The following is a 19,433-nucleotide window of genomic DNA, read 5'->3' on the forward strand; positions in this document are numbered from 1 at the left end:
GGCCCCGGGGCGCCGCGCGCCTCCCCGGCCGCCGCCCGCAGGGAGGGCGCGGGCGCCGAGCTCCGCGCAGCCGCCGCCGACCCGCGACTCCGGCCGCGCCGCCGCACCCGGCGCCGCCCGCACCGCGCCTATAAGGGGCCGGTCACGTGGCGCCGCCGGCCAATCGGCGCGCGCCCCGCCCCGCCGCCCCGCCCCGCCCCGCCCGCCGCCCCCGCGGCGCCCCGGCCGCGCCCGCCGCGCCCGCCGCGCCCGGAGCCCGCGGGCGTCCTCGACGGCAGCGCTCGCCCGCCGGGCCCCCGACCCCCGCCGGCCCCGCCCCCGCCGACCGGCGCGGGCCGCGCGAGGGGACGCGGGCGCCCCAGCCTCGGGCGCGCTCCCCGCCGCCCGCCCCGCTCCGGCCCGGCCCGGCCCGGCCCGGCCCGGCCCGCGCGCCCCCCGGCGGGCCCCGTGCGTCCCGCGCCGCGGGAATTGGAGGCGCGCGGGCCGGCGCGGGCGGCCAGCGCCGCCCCCGGGGCGGCCTGTCCTGCGCGGCTCGCCGGCCCGGGCGGGAGGCGCGGGCACGGGCCGCGGGGCCCCAGGCCGAGGCCGCCCCTTCCCGGGCCGGGCGGGGGCCAGGCGGGGCGCGGGCACCCCGGGAGGGCACCGCCGCCCGCTCAGGACACGCCCGCGGCCCGCGGCCAGCACGTGCCCGGCCCCCGCGCCGGCGAGGCGGGCGGGCGGGGTCCGCAGTGAACGTGGCGTCCCCCCCCCCCGTGAGGGAGCCGGGGACACCCTCCCGACGGGCAGCCGGGACGGCAGGGCGGGCCGCGCCGGGGGCGGTCCAGGGGGCGTGGGTGGCGGCGCTGCGGGGCCGGCGGGACCAGCGCGGCCCCGGCGAGGACACCCCCTGACGTCCGGGCCACACGGGGCGTCCGCCGCTGAGCTGCAGCCCCGGGGCCGGTGGGCTCCCCCGCCCGACCCCACGCCCTGGCCGCTGGGGCCGCGCCCGGTGGCCCTGGAGTCAGAGTCCGAGGACCGCAGGGCCAGGTCGGCCAGAGCTCAGTCCCTGCCCCAGGCCAGGGCGTGGCCGCCCCTTCCCCGCGGAGCCCTCGCGGGCAGTCCGTCGCACAGAGCCCGCGGCCAGCCGCAGGCCCCTGGCCCTCTGGGGCGGGCGGCACCGGCGCATGGGGCCGCAGAGGCCTGGGCATCTGGACTGCGTGCGCTGCTGCACGGGGCACCACCCCCCTCAGGCCCCAGGGCACAGCCTGTACAGCTGGGGGGCAGCACCGCACTGGGGTGCCCCCTTCTCAAGCCCATCCTGGAGTTTGTTTTCACGTGTCCCTGGTGTTTAGCTCAAAGCAGAGCAGGTGAAGAGGGCATGGTGCCTGCCCCGGCCCCTGCCCCCCACACCCTCAGACCACACCCCCCCCTGGCTCCTTTAATTCACACTGGGGGCTCCCTGGGCCACAGGGCTTAGTCTCAGCACGGTGAGGCTGCTCGGCCCTGGCCAGGGAGCGACCCACAGGGCGCAGCAGCCCTCTCCTGTCTCCCCGCTGCTCCCCTCAGCAGTGGGTGTCAGTGGATCCACCTGTTCTGCTCCCCACTCTGTCTCTGGGGAGTCCTCCCACCCCCACCACTGGCCTGCACCCCAGCTCTTGTGTGCGTAAATACATAAATCTTTTTTAAAAAGTCTGTCTTGGGCCTCCCTGGTGGCGCAGCGGGTTGAGCGCCGCACTGTGAAGCTGCCTGCAAGCCTCTGCAGCGCGGGTTCAATTCCTGCCAGCCAGGGAGCTACCCACATGGCACCTCTCCTGCTCTCCCGCTGCTCCCCTCAGCAGTGTATTTCGTCAGTCTGCCTGTTCTGCTCCCCACTCTGGCTCTGGTGAACCCTCTCACCCTCCCGCACATCTGGCCTGTGCCCCGGTTCTTGTATAAATAAATAAATCTTTAATATATATATATATATATATATATATATATATATATATATATAAAGTCTGTCTTGTGTTTTACATCTTAAACTACCTGCACCCACTGTCCGCGTGCCGGGGGTCAGAAGCCCACGTCCAGTTGTTGGGCATCCATCTGGGGCCCCCTTCACAACTCCCCACCCTGCAGAGCTCGGTCCTGCCACCCCACCCCACACCCCCTGGCATCAGGCTGGCCCCAGGTTTCAGAGTCCGCATCACCCCACACTCGCGACAGTACTGTGGGGCGAGCGCTGGGGACCCCCTGGCTGTGCTGCCGAGACTCCCACTGTCCTTGAGCAGATGGGCTGTGTCTGTCCTTCGGGGCCTCTGGCTGCCCTCAGTGATGTTCTGTGGTCCAGGCGGCGCCTCCCATGGTTTGTCCCCAGAGGTTTCGCATCCTCGCTCGCGGCGAGGCCCCTCGCTCTCCCGTCCCTATCCAGGCCTGACCACAGTCTCTGGCTCCTCCGCTACAGCTGAGAGTCCTGCCCCACGACACGTGTCCTGGCTGGACGTGCTGCCTTCATCAGCGGCAGCAGCTCTGCCCAGCAGGGGCCACCGGGTCCTTCAGCTCTGGGCTGCCAGATGCCCACCACTTGCCACGAGGGCCTGCCCAGTGCCCAGCTGTGAGCCCCAGGAGCACGGTGCCTGTTTCTCAAGCACCCCATTTCCACGACTTCCCCACAGATTGTAGAGAAGGGACATTCAAAAGGGACAGCCACTAGAAAGTGAAACAAGGTCAGGGCGACCTGCAGTTCCCTCTGGCAAAATGCAGACCGCGTGTCCCCTTGTCATGGCTAAAGTGACCCCCACATGGGGGCCCTCTGGGCAGTGCCCGGCCCCTGTGTACCGCCAGACTCACCTGTCCATTGGCGGCTGCTCCTCCCGTCAGCGTCCTCCTGGGTTGAGCTGCTGGCCGGGGGCACGTCCAGCGTCTGCCTGCGTCCCTGGCTCCGCGCACGGGTCCGGTGCCGTGTGCGCTGCTGCGAGGAGGGGCCGGGGCCTGGTCTCTGCTGGGCAGCCCCTGCGTTTCCAGTGCTGGTGTTTGAAGGCAAATCTAGGCTGCCCCAAAATGTCTGTGCCGCGCCCCACACGCCCCTCCTCTGGGCGGCGGGAGGTGCTGCTGCGCCGGGTGGGGCGCAGGGCTCCCCCAGGAACCCCCGGGACGCGCAGCCGGACGCTCGGGCCGGCTGGTCTCTGACTTCACTCCTCGTTCTGTCCCCGTGGAACACCCCGGGTGTCCCTCGCGCTCGGGTCGCGCTGGGCCAGCCATACTCTGGAAATGTGTCCCCTAAGGGCTTATGTTATCCGGGGCCCGCGGGGCTGGGCGCAGGCCGTGCGAGCGGCGGGGACGGGCGTCTCCGCGGGCCCCCCGGGACGGCCGAGCCTGCAGGGCCGGCGGGGAGGGCGGCGGGCGGGCGGCGCCGACAGGCGGGAGCCGGCGGGCACCCGGGGCCGGGACAGGGCAGAGGCGCCCACGACGGGCTCCAGACTCCCCACGGCGACGGCCGCTCGCGGGAGAGACCGCGAGGGGGGGGGGGGACGCTGCGGCCAGCGCGTCACGCAGGCCGGGCGGCCGGACAGCGGCGCGGGGGCGGGGCCGGGCGCGGGGGGCGGGGCTAGACGCGGGCTCCGTGGAGGGGGCGGGGCCGGGCGCGGGCTCGCGTGGAGGGGCGGAGTCAGGCGGGGCGGACGTGGCCTCTGCGGGCTGGGGGCGGGGCCAGGCCTGGAGGGGCGGGGCCAGGCCTGGGCTCTGCGTGGGGGGCGGGGCTCTGCAGGGCGGGGCCCCTGGGGGTCCCTGCAAGGGCGGCGGTGACCAGGGGCCGCTCCCGGGCCGTGAACCCCGGTGATCGCGCGCTGTCGTCCCCGAGCGGCCCTGCCTCTTCTCCAGTGCCGTCTGGCGTCTGGGGGGCCGCCCCGGAGCGCGGCTTGGGGGGGGGCGCCAGGCGCGCGCGGGGAAAACAGGCCGGGACGAGCCCCGCGGGCCGCGCGACCCGCAGAGCCAGGCCGGTCCCGAGTGGAGCTGCTTGGCCAGCCCTGGCAGCCGGGCAGGGTTACGGGCCTCGCCCGGACACAGCCCGAGCTTTCCCCGGGGAGGCCCGGCACCAGCACTGGGCCCTGAAGCCGGAGAGACGCGGACCGAAGCCGCCGGCCGGCCGCAGAGGCCGCCCCGTCCAGGAGAGGGATGCGCAGAGGGGCGCGGCTGGGGGGCGCCCACGGGCCCCGCGGCGCCGTGCCTGCCCCACCCACCGCAGAGGGTGCCCCCGCAGCTGGCCCACCCCTGAAGATAAAGGGGAATGTGAACCCCTGGAACAAACAAGACAAGATGGGTCGTGCCAGAAAACCTGCTCTGATGGAAATATTTTAAAATTCGAGAACTTTAGAGAAAAACTATAGCAGTTGGAAACCTGGACCCACGGAAAGGGGCCCAGAGGCCGCCAGTCTGTGCCCAGCTGTGCCCGTCCTGCCTCTCCTGCCCGAGCTGCATTCTCAGCCCGAGCTCAGGCCTCAGGCCCTCAGGCCAGCGTCACAGCAAGAAAAACACTCGACAAGCTGCAAGCGGGTTGCTCATCGGACTGGCCGGAGAACTGGGGTCACGGAAAACCCCCAGGCTGCCCAGGGCTCTCGCCTGCAACCCCAGGCCCCTCCCCCAGACACTGCACCCCTGGGGACCGCACACCCAGGATGCCCCCCGAGTTGTTCTCAGCAGCTTGAAAGGACCCGTGAATCAATGCAGCAAAGAGGCAAGAAGAGTAAGAGAAGCTGAGGGAATGGCCGCCTCCCCCACAGACCACGCACTTGGGCTCCAAAACGGGGGATGCTAGCCAGGGTCGAAGGAAGCCCAAGAGGGCACCTGGAGATGGCACGTGCGGGCGGCTGACCGTCCACCCTCCAGAGTGCCCGGGCAGGAGTAGCCCCTGCGTCTCGCACATGCGGGTCACACCACCCCACTGAAACCCCTCATTTGTCGTTACCGTGGACCCGACGCCAGCGGGACCCCCCCCAGATCCCAGGGCTGGGCCGGCGGCTGGACAGCCAAGAGCGCTGAGGCAACACGGCCACCTGGGCGGGAGGGGCTGGGGACAGCCGGAAGTCACAAGGCGTGTCTCCCCACATCAAAAGCTTAAGGGGGGGGCCTCCCCGGTGGCGCAGCGGTTGAGCGCTGGGTTGCGAAGCTGCCCGCGGCCTCCGCGGTGCCAGTTCGATTCCCGGCTGCTCCCCGGCCACCGGAGGAGGGTCCCACATGGCGCGCGGACCTCTCCTGCCGCCCGCTGCTCCCCTCAGCAGTGTCCTTCGGTCCTTCTGCCTGCTCTGCTCCCCGCTCTGGCTCTGGTGAATTCTCTCACCCTCCCGCGCTTCTGACTGTACCCAGTGCTTGTGTAAATAAATAAATCTTTTAAAAAAAAAAAAAGCTTAAGGGGCCTCCCTGGGGGCACAGGGGTCAGTCTCAGCGCTGCCACGCTGTCAGCAGCCTCTGCGCCTGAAGGCCATCCCCGGCCAGGGAGCTGCCCACAGGGCGCAGCAGACCTCTCCTCTCTCCCGCTGCCCCCTCAGCAGGGGGTTTCAGTGGATCCACCTCTTCTACCCCCCACTCTGTCTCTGGGGAGTCCTCTCAGCCCTTACACCTCTGGCCTGCACCCCAGCTCTTGGACATGCAAATAAACCTTTAAAAAACAAAAAATTTAAGTCCGAGCGCATCAAGCCGCGGTGCGGAAAGGGCTCGCACAAATCAGCAGGAAAACAGGAGCGTCCCTGGGCACAGCCACAGCTCGCCCAGAAGGCCACTCTGCAACCCACAGACAGGCCACGGCCGGGGAGGCCAGGACGCACGGGGGGCGCGGCCAGTAGGCGCTGCGGTGGACCTCAAGGTCTCCCCAGCACCGTGGGAAGGGGGACACCTGCAGGCCCCACCACACGGTCCGTCAGCCTGTCGGGTCCTCTGGCTTTGGTGCATAGTCCAGATGCCCAGGGTGGGGGCACAAGAGTGGCAAGGGAGTGGCTGGCTACCCGGGCAGGAAGGGCTCTTCGGGGGTGGCCAGGGCCCACCGGCACCCTGCGCAACCTCCCTCCACACCCTTGCGCTGTCCACCCCAACGGTCAGAGTTTGCTGCTGGTGCCTATAGTTGCCACTCCAGCGCACATGACTGGTTTGCGGCTCAGACCCCGGCCCTCGGCACCGGCAGGCCGGCCACCAGCACAGCAGTGTGGGTGATGCTCATGGGGCCCCGCGGGCGGGCCAAGGGCCATAGGTGCCCGAGACAAAGCCACGCCCCACGCTGACCACCTGCCAGCGCCCTGCGGCCCCCAGGACAGGGCCACCTGCTGGGGCCAAGCGCCCCCTTTCCCATGGCACAGCCCACCCTGTGTTCCCAGCAGGCCCGGAGGAGGGGGCAGCCGCAAGGGTGCAGGCCCAAGCGCAGACCAGCCATAGGTCGCGAGAGCAGCACGCAACCAGGAGGGAGGCGCCTCCCAGCGCCCAGCCACCCTGACATGGCCGCGCTGCACAGGCGTGCCCAGAACCGCGCGGCAGCGTGTGGAGGAAAGCCTCCAGGAAAGGGCTTTTTATTGATTTCATTGAAAACAGAAGGAGAAGGGGTCTGAGCCAAAAGACTGCTCTTGGGACCGTCAAAAACGCTTGAACAGAAAAAATAAACGTAACTGCATCGTGAATGTTTTAGAAGAGTCGCACAAAACCCACGATTACTGCACTAATTACAGTATTTAAAAAAGTATATGCCAAAAAAAAGTACGTGACCGGCAGGCCGCGGCCAAGAGAGGGCACGGCGGCCGCGCGAGACCACAGCCGGGGACGCCCCCGCAGCCCGGAGCCCGCGCTGGGCAGGGCTCCGGGGTCAGCACCGTCGCGTGTATTAATTTCTGTCCTAATGTTCAACGATGGTAGAAAATAAATCAGTTTTCATCATCATAGCATGTGGCTTAAAAATCAAGAGGTGGGGGGCCCTCTGGGCCGCACAGCGCCCGGCCCACATGGGGAGGAGGCGTCCTCAGGCGCGGGCCACACTCCCTTCACCTCGGCCGGCCTCGTGGGGTGGCGTCCGGGGTCGGCACGGCCAGTGACCTCGAGGGTGCCCGTGGGTCCACTGCCTGGCGCCGGGCTGCAGTCACGGAGCGCGGAGGGTACAGACGCGCGGCCACCGTCGGCCAGGCGCCAGGACGTGGGGCCCAGAGTCCAGGGACTGCCCGGCCGGGCACGGCCGCTGCTTCATAACGGGTCCGTGGAGGAGCTGGTGTCCGGCAGGCCGTTCTCCGGGGCCTGCTGCGCGGCGCTGGCCTGCCGCTGGGCCAGGGCAGAGCTGGAGTGCCGGCACTTGGGGGAGCCGCAGCGGCAGCTGAAGAGCTTGCCCTTGATGTCCCAGAAGCGCTCCCCGTAGTCGAACCTGGGGACCAGCAGCGCTCAGGGGAAGCAGGCGTGCCCGCCCCCCGTCCCCCAACGGCGCTTGCCACCTGCCCCGCTGGCCCCACCCCCCGCCTGGCCTACCCCAGCGGCTCCCCGGCGGCGATGAGGCGGGTGCTGAAGAAGGCGATGCGGGGGAAGCGCAGGTCCTGGTGGGCCATGAACACGCGCACCGGCACCAGGTTGGGCTCGCAGTGGTGGTTGATGAAGCGGCTAACGTTGCCGTAGAAACGTGCGTCGATGCAGTACACCTCCCCGTCCTGCAGGAGGCGGGCCTGAGCAGGGAACCCCAGGGAAGGCCTGGGCGCCTCCAGGGCACGGCCTCCCACCACATGCCCCAGTGCCCAGCCTGCCGGCCGGCCCACACAAAACAAACCCTAGCCCTAGGGCAGGTCCTCCGCAGAGGCCAGGAACGGCTGCAGCCCTGGACCCCATCTCGGCCAAGCTGAGCAGAGGGCTGGCCGCAGGGTCACCTGACCACCCACCCGGCCACCATGCAGGGCCCACAGCACCGGGGACGGCCCCAGGGGACAGCCAGCCAGGAGCAGCAACGGCACCGCCCGGCGGTGCCGAGTCAACCCAGCTGAGCACAGCAGACGCAGCCAAGCACTGTTGCCAGAGAGGGCCTGAGGCCAGCGGGCACGCGCCTGAAGCCCGTGCCGGCTGCGGCCAGAAGGCCCAGGTCAAGTCCCGGCGCCTGGGACTGGCTGAGGGGAAGCAGGTCCTGGGCTACCACGCCAGGTGGGGCAGCTGCTCCCAGAAGTGACATCTCACAGCCCAAAACTCGGGCGTGGGCGCCCACCTGCGGGGGCCTTTGGGGCAGCCCCGACAAGCCCTAGGCCCCCACCAGGGAATTGCCAAAGCAGAGGAGGGCAGCCACTGCCCACTAGTGGACACATCGGGGCCACTAAAACCCCATCGACGGTCACTAAGCAGGAGCAACGTGAGCGACCTAAGGGAGTGTTTACACGTGGCGGGACCGGGAGGCTACATGGAAGACCGTGAGCGCGCAGGGCTGACATCGGCGCGGCCCTCCCGCAACAGGACAGCCAAGGGGACGCCACGCCCAGAGCCAGGACCCCCAAGCTGGAGCCGCGGAGACGGGGCAGGGCCTCTCCACAGAGGGGCCAGGCCCGACTCAGGCTGAGGCCCCGCCGGGCACCCTCCAGCATCCTCACGGCAGGGCAGGCGCTCCAGGAGGCGCTCAGACAGGAAGTCAACGGTCAAGGCGGCCTGAGATGGCCTCGAAGTCCCCTGCAAGCTCCCGTGACAAGCTGCTGACACCAGGCTCCTCGGGATGGGGGTCCTGTGTACTGGGGGCAAGCCCAGGCCCGGGGCTGCCCCTGCCCCGACTCCCGCGGCTCAGGCACCAGGCGCTTGGAAAGGTCACCTTGTTGTCCAGGTCGAAGAGGTAAGAGTCCTCCTCCCGCACGTCCGCTTCAGAGTCAGAGATGAGCTCCCCGACGTACCTGTGGGCGGGCAGGGGTGAGGATTGGGCCTTGGAGGCCAGAGCAAGGCCCCTACAGGGGTCTCCCGAGCCCCAGGCCCCCAGGAGAACAGCAGCGCCACCGCGCCAGCTGGGCACACTCACTCGCAGACAAAGGTGCCGGCGGGGATGTCCTGCAGGGGCCGGACGCCCCAACCCATGCTCTGCGTCCGGTAGAGCTGCAGCCGTGCCCTAGAAGGCAGAGCCTGGCCTCAGCCCCAACGGCACTGGCAGGGGCAGCAGGACGGTGGAGTGGCCAGGAGACTGGGGCGGGAGGGATCAGCCTTCTCTGTGACCGGGACAGCCTGGGCCAAGGCGCGTGGCAACCAGGGCACCGTCCCGCAGCCACAGCTGCCCCGGCCTCCACTGACTCCCGCCAGGGGAACGCCAGGCAGTGTGGCCGAGTCCCCATCGCCTAGTGCGCACCCGCAGCCGGTGGTGGCCAGCGTGGGCCAGAACCAGGCTGGCCGTGGGGCCAGGCTAGGCAGGGACCCCACCCCGCCAGAGAAGGGGGCCAGCCAGGCTCGCAGGCACCAGAGACGCAGAAACCAGGAGTCTCAGACTAGAACTCGCCACACCAAGCTGCAGGGGCTCGGGGGCGCGCAGGCGGGGGACCAGCGGGCAGCGCCCAGGACGCAGCAGGGAATGGGCTGCCATGGCCCAGCATGGCGGGGTCTGTGTCTGGTGCTGCCGCCCGCCCGGCGCACACCTGAGCCCGTTCTGCACCACGCGGTTGCGGCAGCTTCTCCAGCAGGCGCAGGCATGGTTGCACTCGAACAGCAGCGGGGGCTCGGCCATGTTGAACTCGGGCAGCAGCCGGCCATCCTGCGGGAAGGGGCCGTGAGGACCACGTGCCTGCAGCGCTAACACCCACGCGGACAAGCTGGGGTTGGACACGGGCAGCGGGGAGGCCCCACACCCACCCAGCCTGGCCACCCACTGGACATTCTCCCGAGCCCCGCCCACCCAGGCGGCACCAGCAGAGAGGGTGCCCTCCCTCGAGCAGGATGGCCGCGTCCTGGCTCTAGCAGGGCCTGCGGCCCCCGTCAACAGCCACTGGCCTCGGGGCCCCACCCACTCGCCCCCGCATCCGGGAGCGGCAAAGGTGGCGGCGCTGGCGTTGTGGGGCCGCGGACCGCCCGCAGCCGCCCGCACAGCCCCAGCACTCCCCCTGCAGCCACAAGCAGGGCGCTGCCTCCTCCCCACCCGGCCTGCGACTGCCCACACCCAGACGCCAAGCACAGCCAGCTCACCTGGCCGTACCAGCAGCGCACGCTGAGCTGGCCGCACATGCAGTTGCTGGAGGAGCAGTCGTCCACGCACACGCAGTACTGAGGGGAAAGGCTAGTTGAGCCCACGTCCCCCCCGCCACACCCACGGCCCCCCACGGCCCGCCCCCCCACGCCCAGGTGCTCTCAGGAGGGAGGGTGTGCGGGCAGAGGAGCGCATCCCCCCGGAGCCACTGAGGTGGGCGTGAGGGCCCCCCAGCCCTGCCATCCCCGCTCAGCCCTGCCCCCGCCCACCTGCAGGTGTGTGATGTTCCTGTCGATGTCCATGGGGGACGTCACGCAACTCTGTGACACATACTTGTAGTTGCTAGGGCAGGGCTCGCTGTCCACAGCATTCACGCAGGGGATGGGGGTACGCTCGTAGCCCCGGGCGATGTCTCTGCCGCAGGAGGGGGCGCCCCATCGTCGCTGGGCTAGCCCCACCCAGGGACCATGCCCATCTGTCCTGCCCCGCCGGGGTGCAGCCGCTCACCTGCTCACCGTCCTCTCCACGGGGCCTGTCCTGTCCGGAGCGGCGTCCCGCAGGGCCTTGCTGGTCTGCAGGGCATGCCACACCTGGGAGTGGAGGCTGGCGCACTGCAGGGGCGTCTCCCCCTCCTTGTTCTTCAAGGTAACATCTGAATCCCGAGAAAGAAAGAGGCTAAAAGGAAAAACGCAAGCCGACAAGACGAGCGGCCCTTAGCGCAGAGGCCAGCGCTGCCCACGCTGCAGCCACACGCCTCCCACGGCCCCCGCCAGTCCCTTGGCACGCAGCGGACCACAGGGGACGGGGCACAGGCTGACCTGGCTGCCAAGGTGCCCTCGGGTGAGCAGGCGGCAATGCAGCAGGCAAGCTGCGCTGCCAGGCGCCCAGATGTCCCGCGCCCAGCCACCCAGGTGCTCCACCGAGGCCACAGCACCGCGGGCATTGCCCCCAGCCACCGTTGGGTGATGCGCCCGGCCCCAGTGGGGCCAGGGTGGGGGCGGGGCCACGGCAGGGGGAGAGGCTATGCTGGGGTGGTGGGAGCGGGGCCAAGCCTGGTGGGGACGGGGCAGGCAGGGGCCAGGCAGGGGCGGACAGGGCCCCGTGGGCCGCACTCACACCACACAGGCGTAGCGGTCCTCCCGGGCAGCAATGTGCAGGGGCGAGTCCCCGTGCACGTTCACGGCATGCAAGTCACACCGGGCGGCCAGCAGGATCTCGGCTATGTCCACGCAGCCCGAGAAGGCTGCCCAGTGCAGGCAGATGTTTTCCTCCTACAGAGAGACAAACGCAGGGTCGCGGCAGCGCAGGCACACCCAGAAGAGGCGCCTTGTGAGCCCCAGAGTCTCATTGTGGGTCCCCATCAGACAGGACACAGCACAGCATGAGGGTGGGGCTGGAGGCCAGCTGAGGGCAGGGCCTGGTCGGCGCACAAACACCTCAAGGGCTCGGCCGGCTAGCGCAGCAGGGAGCTTGCTGGGCACTGCAGCCCTCCTCCACCCGCCTTGCTCCTCCCCGCGGGTGGCCCCTTGACCTTAGTGTGCCCAACATAGTGCGCTAGGGTGACCAGGCCCACCCGGAGCAATGTGAGACACACCCAGAGCAGCGCCACGGGGCAAGAGCCTCCTGAGAAGCCCTCGGGTCATCAGACTCGCCTGCTCTGGGGAAACGGACCAGACAGAGGCCCGAGCGCCTTGACCAGCCCAAGCCCAGCCCACACTGACTGCTGGGCAGAGACGCCCTCAAGCCCTCCACAGGGCAGCTCAGCCACAGGGTGGGGCCCACAGGGCCGGGTGGACGAGGGGCTGGGCCGCCCAGGCTCGAAGGGCTGAGGACAGGGAGGCTCACATTGTCCCGGATGTTGATGTCGGACCCCTTGGACAGCAGCAGCCGCACCAGGTCCACGTGCTTGTACTCGGTGGCCCAAATCATGGGCGTCCAGCCGCCGTCGTCCTGGCATCAGAGGAGACAGCAGCAGTGAGCTGTGGTGCCCAGGGGCTGGCTGGGCACCCATGAGGGCTAAGGGGGAAACCAAGGGCAGAGCTGCCCAGGGGAGGCCGGGAGCACAGGAGCAGACCAGGTGGGCAGCACAGCCTCAGGGACTAGATGCCCAGCACACATCAAGAGCTCCCTGCACACCTGCCCGCAGCCGCCAGGAGGGGGCCCAAGAGGGGGTGCGGGGGCCAATGCTCTTGCCACCAGGGTCACTCTCAGGCGTGTGGCTCTGGTGGTGGGTGGGGACAGAGGTGGACAGCCGGCAGATGCAAAGGGAGGAACTGGCCAGTGTGGAGAGAAGACAGGACGTGGGGATGGGGACCCCAGGAGAAGCGCCCGTGGGCAGCAGCCTGCAGAGCGGCTATGAGTCACCGGGCTGTGGTGACCGGGCCTGAGGGGATGCCCACAGGGGAGCTGGGCCTGCTGTCCAGGCTGCCTTGAGGGGACAGGCAGGGCGCTACCTGGCAGTTGACGTCCATCTGTCCGTTTGAAAGCAGATACTGGACCACATCATAGTGGCCTTTCTTGGCAGCCAGGTGCAAGCATGTGGAGCCCTCTGCGTCCTGCAAGGCCAAGGCCACCAGTCAGAGGCTCGCTAGAGGCTCTGGGCACCCCCAGGCCTGGGGCAGAGCCGCCTCCCGAGCCCTGGCTGGGACCCGTGTGTCTGGGCTCGGGCCTTCCCTGCTCACAGGGCGCCGGGCAGGTGCCAGGTGCTCCAAGGGCAGAGCCCGGGCAAGGCTGGGACGGGGCTGCAATGATGCTGGAACCAGGGACAGCACCACCCACCCACCCGCCGCCGCCACCACGCCGGCGCCCGGCCCCCCACGCGACATGAGACACGACGCGGACGGACGTCTTGGACCCACGCATGAGACCCACCCCAGAGCCGGAGAGCCAGGTGCCGGGGCCTGGCTGGGGCTGCGGGAGCACAGCACACACCCACCTGTTCCCCAGCACCCCCTATCCATGCGCCTCCCGGCTCGTGGCCCGTTGCTGACTAGAAGGCCCAGTCCTGACCCACAGACCGGCCCCCGCAGCACCGACCGGTGTCCCCAGGGATGCGGAAAGGCCTCAGACCACCACGGGCTCAGGTGCTGCCCATCGGGACGGCTGGCATCCCGCCATGGCCACCTTCGGGGCGCCACGTCCACTCTCCGCGTCCCCTCGCTCCACTCCCGCATCGTCAGGGCCTCATGAGTGTCCCGTTGGGCTTGCAGCCCTGGCTCTAAAGAGAGTTCCCGAGCTCACAGCTGCTGCTCGCCTGGAGCCACCCGCCGCGGGCTCTTCTCTCTGAGAACAGCTCTGACGGGCTGGCAGGTCTGATAGGGCTATAGCGGCTCCACCAAAGGCCCGGGCATCCTGACCATCCGGTGGTGCTGGCCCTTCCAACCTGGGCACAGTGTCCTCCCCGTGCTCGGCGCGCGGCTCCTGTGTGAGGCTCAGCTGTGCATCCTCACTGCTCCGCCTCTCGCCCTGAATCAAGTTTTTCTCCCAAATATTTTACTCCCTTTGATGCCCTGTTCACAAGACATCGCCATAACGTCCTCCAGGTGGCTGGTCGTGCATGTGAAGATACGGCTGGTCGTTTGCGTGGCACTGGGCCTTGCCGCCTCAGGGCACGCTGACTAGCCCGGCGCCCCTTTCGGTGGGTACTGGGGCTTCCGCGTGCGAGGCCGCAGCTTCCGGGAACAGAGATCACTTCGCTTCTCCCTTCGGGTGTGCACGCCTCACACCTTCCTAGCTGGCCACTCTGGGTGGAGGAGAGGAGGCCCCGCCGAGGCGCCTGCCCTGCTCAGTGCCCCTGCATGCACAGCAATGCCACGTGGGAGCGCAGCGCTCGGGACAGTGGGTGGAGGCTGAGGGCACCCGCCCCGAGGACCCTGCCAGGACCAGGGCCAGCCGTGCGTACCTTGGGGTCCACCAGGGCACCGGCCTTGATGAGGTACTTGACGGCGTCCAGGTGGTTGTTCTCTGCCGCCTCCATCAGGGGCGTCCTCTGGTCCTCCGAGCAGGTGTCGATGTTGGCGCCGGCCTGGAGAGACAAGGGCCACTCAGGGCGGGCGGGGCGGGCGCTGCTCACGAGCGACGCGATGGCTGCTGCTGGGCAGGCGGCCGGGGCCCAGCAGGCGCGACGGGACTGGTCTGTCACAGTCAGTGCCTGGTCTGGGTGGAACGACCGTGGCATCAGGGAAGGCCCACGGCAGCCGCCCCTCTAGGAGCGTGGGCCGCAGCCCAGGGACTGAGCCGCCAGCCAGGACAGGGCACAGGGCAGAGGCAGGGCAGGAAACAAGGCAGGGCATGAGGGGCCTGAGGCTGGGGTCCGGTCTCCCCAACACCACCCCAGCCAGGGCACAGGCCATGCCCAAGGCCCCCCGGGAAGCAGGCAGCACCCAGCACAGGGCGAGGGGCAACAAGGCAGAGAGCTCCAGGCCTGGGCCCAGCAGGTGGGGCCCCGCAGCCCACAGGGCCTCCCAGGGCAGGTGCATGGCTGGGGAGCATCCCCCATGGCGCTGCCAGCCAGAACCCTGCACCCCAGGGCCCGCCGCACACCTACGCAGCACTAGAGCGACAGAGCCGGAGCCAACCAGGCGAGGGTGGGACGCCTCGTCAGGAGTGATAGGAGCTCCAGTGCCTACTCCAAGCAGCAGGGCCGCCCAGCCCCGCCCCGCGGTCTCCCCGGCCTGGCCACCTCAGCCAGTGGTCACCTTCCCCAGCACCCTCAACTACCCAGAGTGGAGCTCCTGCAGGGGGACAGCCTCGGTGGCCGCCCAGACGCCGCTCCACGCCAAGGCCAGAGCTGCCCTCTGCAGCCACGCAGAGCGGGCCGCGCCCGCCGCCCCACAGCTGGCACCTCCACTCGGCCAGCCATCACCCCTGCCCTTCCCACCCGCTGCAACAGCCCTAGAGTGAGGATGCACCGGCCACGCGCCCAGTGGGTAAGATGCGGACAGAGGACCTCCCCGCAAGGACAGCCCGCCGACTTTGGGAGGCTGGACTCAGCGGGAGCCAGCGTGGCCTCACAGCAGAGCCCATGGGGCTGACCAGACCCAGGCCCTGTGAAAGCACAAGACCATTGGCTGGGCCACACGAGGGAGCCCCACGGGGGTGGCTCCTGGGCACAGGGTGAAGCTGGGCTGGGCCTGACGATGTGACAGCTGCAAGGACCGAGACCCACGGCATGTGGATGGGAAGCGCACAGCAGAGGGCCCCAGCGAGCTTGCGTCCACCTGTCACCTGGGGCCTCACGCTGCCCACCCGTGGCGGGGGGTGGGGGTGGGGGGGGTGGCAGCGGCACACGGGGACGACCCAGCAGTCTTCGTGCAGGAGGCAGATGGGCCAGGACGCCCGCCTGGGGCACCGCAGGCCGCGAGGAGTCAGGTGGGGCCAGGGGCCCGGGACAAGTGGGCACAGGCCTGGACCAAAGCCGACGGCCACAGGGTAGGGCCGGCCTCCACAGCGCAGCCAGGACAGAGCAGCAAGAGGAGTGGCTGGGACTGGGGCACAACTTCAGGCACGGGCTAAAGGACCCCAGGCACCCAGCAATCAGGGACTGGTCACCAGGGGTCAGACGTGGGTTCTGGTCTCCAGGAGGGACCCGTGCAGGGACCCGAGCCCCGGTAGGATGCGTGACACAGCCAGCACCGGCAGGGCAGCCGGATGGGGCCCGTGGGCTCCTGTCCCACCGAGGCAGGGAGCTGACCTGGACGAGCATGTGGCAGATGTCCACGTGGCCGGCCTCTGCGGCCGCATGCAGCGGCGAGCGCTTGCTCTGGTGCTCCATCTTGAAGTTGGGGTCAATCCCGTCCACTACGGACAGACAGAATTTGACTGGTCGCTTCAATGGCAAAAACAAAGGCCCCACCGGAGCCACGTCTGGAGTGTGGCCCCCATGCCTGCCCAAGCGGCCAGACAGCCTGCAGGCAGAGGTCACCTCGCAACACAACACACAGCTCGGGTGTCCCAGCCTCACCCTCCCGGGACCCTGCCCCCCAGACCCGGCACTGGCTGAATGAGGCCCTCAAGAGGCTGCCGCGGGGTCCAGGCAGAGGTGCTCGGCCCCACACCAGGTCTCTGAGGAAAGTGACCAGATGGCTGCCTGCTAGGCACGGATGGTTTCCTCGAGAGCTAGCGGTCAGGGCTCTCTCCTGATGTAACAAGGACGAGGGATCACAGTCACTGCCCCGACCCCTGAGGACCCGCGCTGGGCTTGGGAAGCGAGACGGGGAGGACAGGCACCCGGGCCGCAGCAGCCCCCGGTGCACAGCTCCACCCTGGCCCAAGTCTCCTCTCCACCCGCATCCGGTCACCCCTCGCCGCTCAAGGTGAGCGCCCTCGGAGAGGACGTCTGCCGCGGTGGGACCTGACCAGAGATCAGCAACCGGCTGAGCGGCAGGGTGGGGCACTCACCCAGCATGAGCAGCACCTTCTGCAGCTCCCCTTGCCGCGCAGAGAAGTACAGCTGCTTGGGGTGGAAGCGGAGCTTCTTGGGTCTGTGGGGAGCAGAGGACGGCAGTGGGCCCCAGGCCGCCCCGCTCTGGTCAGCCCTGGCACCATGCACCTGTCCCGCAGCAGCAAGGCCGTGTCTCCCACAACCGCGAGGGCCACTGCGCGAGGGGACAAGGCCACCAGGGGACGCGCCCACACCAGCACCTCCTGGCCAGCAGCGCCCAGGGGAGGCAGGGAGCACCCACCGGACACCTCACTGAGGCCTCAGGGACCACCAGGGTCCACCTGTGGCTCCCGGGGTCCTCAGGGTGAGGGAGACGGCCCAGCCCGGCCCGCGCTTACTTCTCAGAGTCCAGCGCGATGAGGGCACTCTCCAGCGTCTCCTTCCCCGGCCCTGGGGTCAGGCCGGCGGCAGGCTTCACCAGCCCCGCGGGCCCCGCCAGGTCGCAGCCCTCTGGCCCCAGGGGCGCGGCGCCAGGCAACTTGTCATCCTCGGGGAGCAGGGGTCCCACCGTGCTTCAGGGGGAGACAGAGGGAGCCTCAGATGGGGCTGTCCCCCTGCACAGCCTGCGGGCAGCTCTCCAGCACCGTCGGGGTCAGGGCCTTCCAGACGAGACCCACGTCTCCAGGAACCGGTCAGGACCTGCCCTGGCGACGGCCGGGCTGGGTCTCCGCAGCTCTCCCAGCCCGAGGACAGCCGCAGGGGGAGGGACGGAGGCCATGAGAGTCTCTACAGCGGGCAGACCTGGGGGGTCGGGGTGGGCCCCAGCACCCTGCTGCGCGCACCTGCCTGTGGTGGTGTCGGCCCGGCCCTCTCCGGCGCAGCCTCTCTCAGGCCCGGGGGTGGGTGTGGCGCTGGAGGTGGTGTCGGCCTTGGCGATGGTCACCTCCCTGGCCTTGGAGGCCTCCTCCCCGCAGTGGGGACAGTAGCTGGCGTTGTTGACGCGGGAGGCACAGCCCTTGTGAAAACGGTGGGAGATGCTGCCCTCGGGCTGACACTCCATAAAGCTCCCCTGGGGGGGAAGAGGGCGGCTGAGGGTGGCGAGGCGGGCAGGGCCGGTGGTGGCCCCTCATGCTGGCTCCGGTCGCGGGGGGCGAGGGGTCCGGCCCCCCTCCTCTCCAAGGGAGGGTGAGGCGGGGCGGGCTGGCAGCGCCCTGGAGACGGGGCCTAGCGCACAATCAGGGCCGGGAGGGGCCAGGCCGGCCAGCGGGGCAGAGTCTCCGCGGGCAGCGTTGGGTGGGACGCCCAGGGCCTCAGGGAGGACCCCGGGGAGCTCACGAGGCCGGCAGGTCCCTCACAGCAGGCTTGGGATGTGGAGCCCGGGAGGGAAGGGTTACCGCGTGCACAGGGCCCAGCGGGCACAGCACGGCAGGAAGCCCAGGGCCTGCGTGCGGTCAGTGTGCACGGGAAGAGGGGGGACTCACGGCCGAGCAGAAGTAGCCACAGCCAGGGCAGCACTGGTGCTTCACCATGCGGCCCCGGTGGTCCTCGCACAGCACCAGGAGCGGCGCCTTGCTGGACGGACGCATCAGTTCGTGCTTGACGACGCTGTTGGTGCACCTGCCCAGCTGCCCAGGGACAAGCGTCAGAGGCGTGTGGTCCACATGTGGCACCCGTGAACAGAGGGCGGCAGGTGGACGGGCGAGTCCAGGCTGGCAGGGGGACCCATGGGGGCAGGGCCCCAACCCAGGGCCATGCCAAGGTGGGAGGAGCAGAGGAGGGGACACCACACAGAGGGAGCTCAGGGGTGGGACAGTGCAGGCGGCCATGGGGCAGCGGTGCCTGAAGGCCCCTGGCCGGCATCAGGGGCCAGTCCTTGCAGGGCCCTCAGGAGGACGGTGAGGGGGCAGCTGTGCACAGGCGCACCCAGCAGCGTGCACCCAACAGCGGGCAGACCAAGGAGCCCTGGACAGGATGCGCCAGACACCGCGGGGTCAGCCCCACTGGCGGAGCGGCGGCCAGGCCAGCGTGGGGCCTGGGGCAGTTTCAACACACTCGCCCGAGGCTGACACAGGGCGTGGCCCAGTGCCTGCTCTCGACCCACCCCACAGGGCGCCCCGACGCTAAGAGCCAGAGCAGGCCACGGGCCAGAGGGCGCCAGTCAGCCAGGACCGGCATTGCCTCCCACAGCAGAGTTTGAATCACTGGACACGCACAGACCCTGAGGGACCACGATGCTAAAGGGGGGCTGCGCCGAAGCAGGGGTGGGGAGGCAGGGCCTGAGCAGGGGCCCTCCGCAGCGTCCTCATGGACCGACTGAACAACGCCGGCCCTGCCCCGCCGGGTCTCAGCGGACCCCACCACACACGGGAGCCCCCCACCAAGTTGGGGCCGGAGCTGCGGGCGGCGTGCAGAGGCTACAAGGGGGATGGGGGTGGGGGGCTTCCTGAGAACCCCGAGGGCGGACACACCTGCCTCTGGATGGCGTCACCTGGCAGCCACGGCCCCCTCTCCACGAGAACGTTCTCTCACACACATGGGTCTTGCACTTGAGGGGCCCCAGACCCGCCTGGGGCTGATGTCCCAGAACCCGCCTCGCCGCCGCCGCCCCCTGGAAGCAGCAGCTCCCGGGAAGGGCCCGCAGGGGGCCAGAGAGGGGCCCCCACACGGTTGCTGCCCCCCCATGCAGGACGGGCCCTCACTGTACTTGGCCGCGGAGCCCAGAGGCCTGAGCTCCGGGTCGCGCGCGGCGGGGAAGCCCCAGCCGCCAGGAGCAGGGGGCGGGGCGGGGGCGGGGCGGGGGCGGAGCGTCCTCACCGCAGGCCCCCCACGACCCTCCACTCCGCCCAGCCGGGGAGCCCCGACGCCCCTCCCTCGGGCCCCCCGCGCCCATCAAGTCCCCCGCGGGTGGGCTCCGCTCGGAGGTCGGGGGCTCGACCCCGCGGCGTCTCT

At 69.8% G+C, this 19,433-nt stretch overlaps 1 protein-coding gene across 1 annotated transcript in view; it reads right to left on the reverse strand.

Annotated features, from left to right (window-relative positions):
• Positions 1-6,461: 6,461 nt before the first annotated feature.
• EHMT1 (euchromatic histone lysine methyltransferase 1) overlaps positions 6,462-19,433 on the reverse strand; it is a 33,710-nt gene continuing 20,738 nt past the window's right edge. The window contains 17 exon segments of the mRNA XM_037491700.2: positions 6,462-7,345; positions 7,447-7,622; positions 8,753-8,831; positions 8,954-9,040; positions 9,558-9,673; positions 10,102-10,179; positions 10,372-10,516; positions 10,610-10,777; positions 11,219-11,373; positions 11,948-12,052; positions 12,556-12,657; positions 14,004-14,126; positions 15,795-15,901; positions 16,502-16,584; positions 16,883-17,056; positions 17,327-17,553; positions 17,966-18,109. Of these exon segments, the coding sequence (XP_037347597.1) occupies positions 7,171-7,345; positions 7,447-7,622; positions 8,753-8,831; positions 8,954-9,040; positions 9,558-9,673; positions 10,102-10,179; positions 10,372-10,516; positions 10,610-10,777; positions 11,219-11,373; positions 11,948-12,052; positions 12,556-12,657; positions 14,004-14,126; positions 15,795-15,901; positions 16,502-16,584; positions 16,883-17,056; positions 17,327-17,553; positions 17,966-18,109 (2,244 nt within the window). The 3' untranslated portion in view covers positions 6,462-7,170.

This window comes from Talpa occidentalis, unplaced genomic scaffold, assembly GCF_014898055.3.
Source record: "Talpa occidentalis isolate TD23 unplaced genomic scaffold, MPIMG_talOcc4v2.1 talOcc4.7, whole genome shotgun sequence".
Lineage (NCBI taxonomy): Eukaryota > Metazoa > Chordata > Mammalia > Eulipotyphla > Talpidae > Talpa > Talpa occidentalis.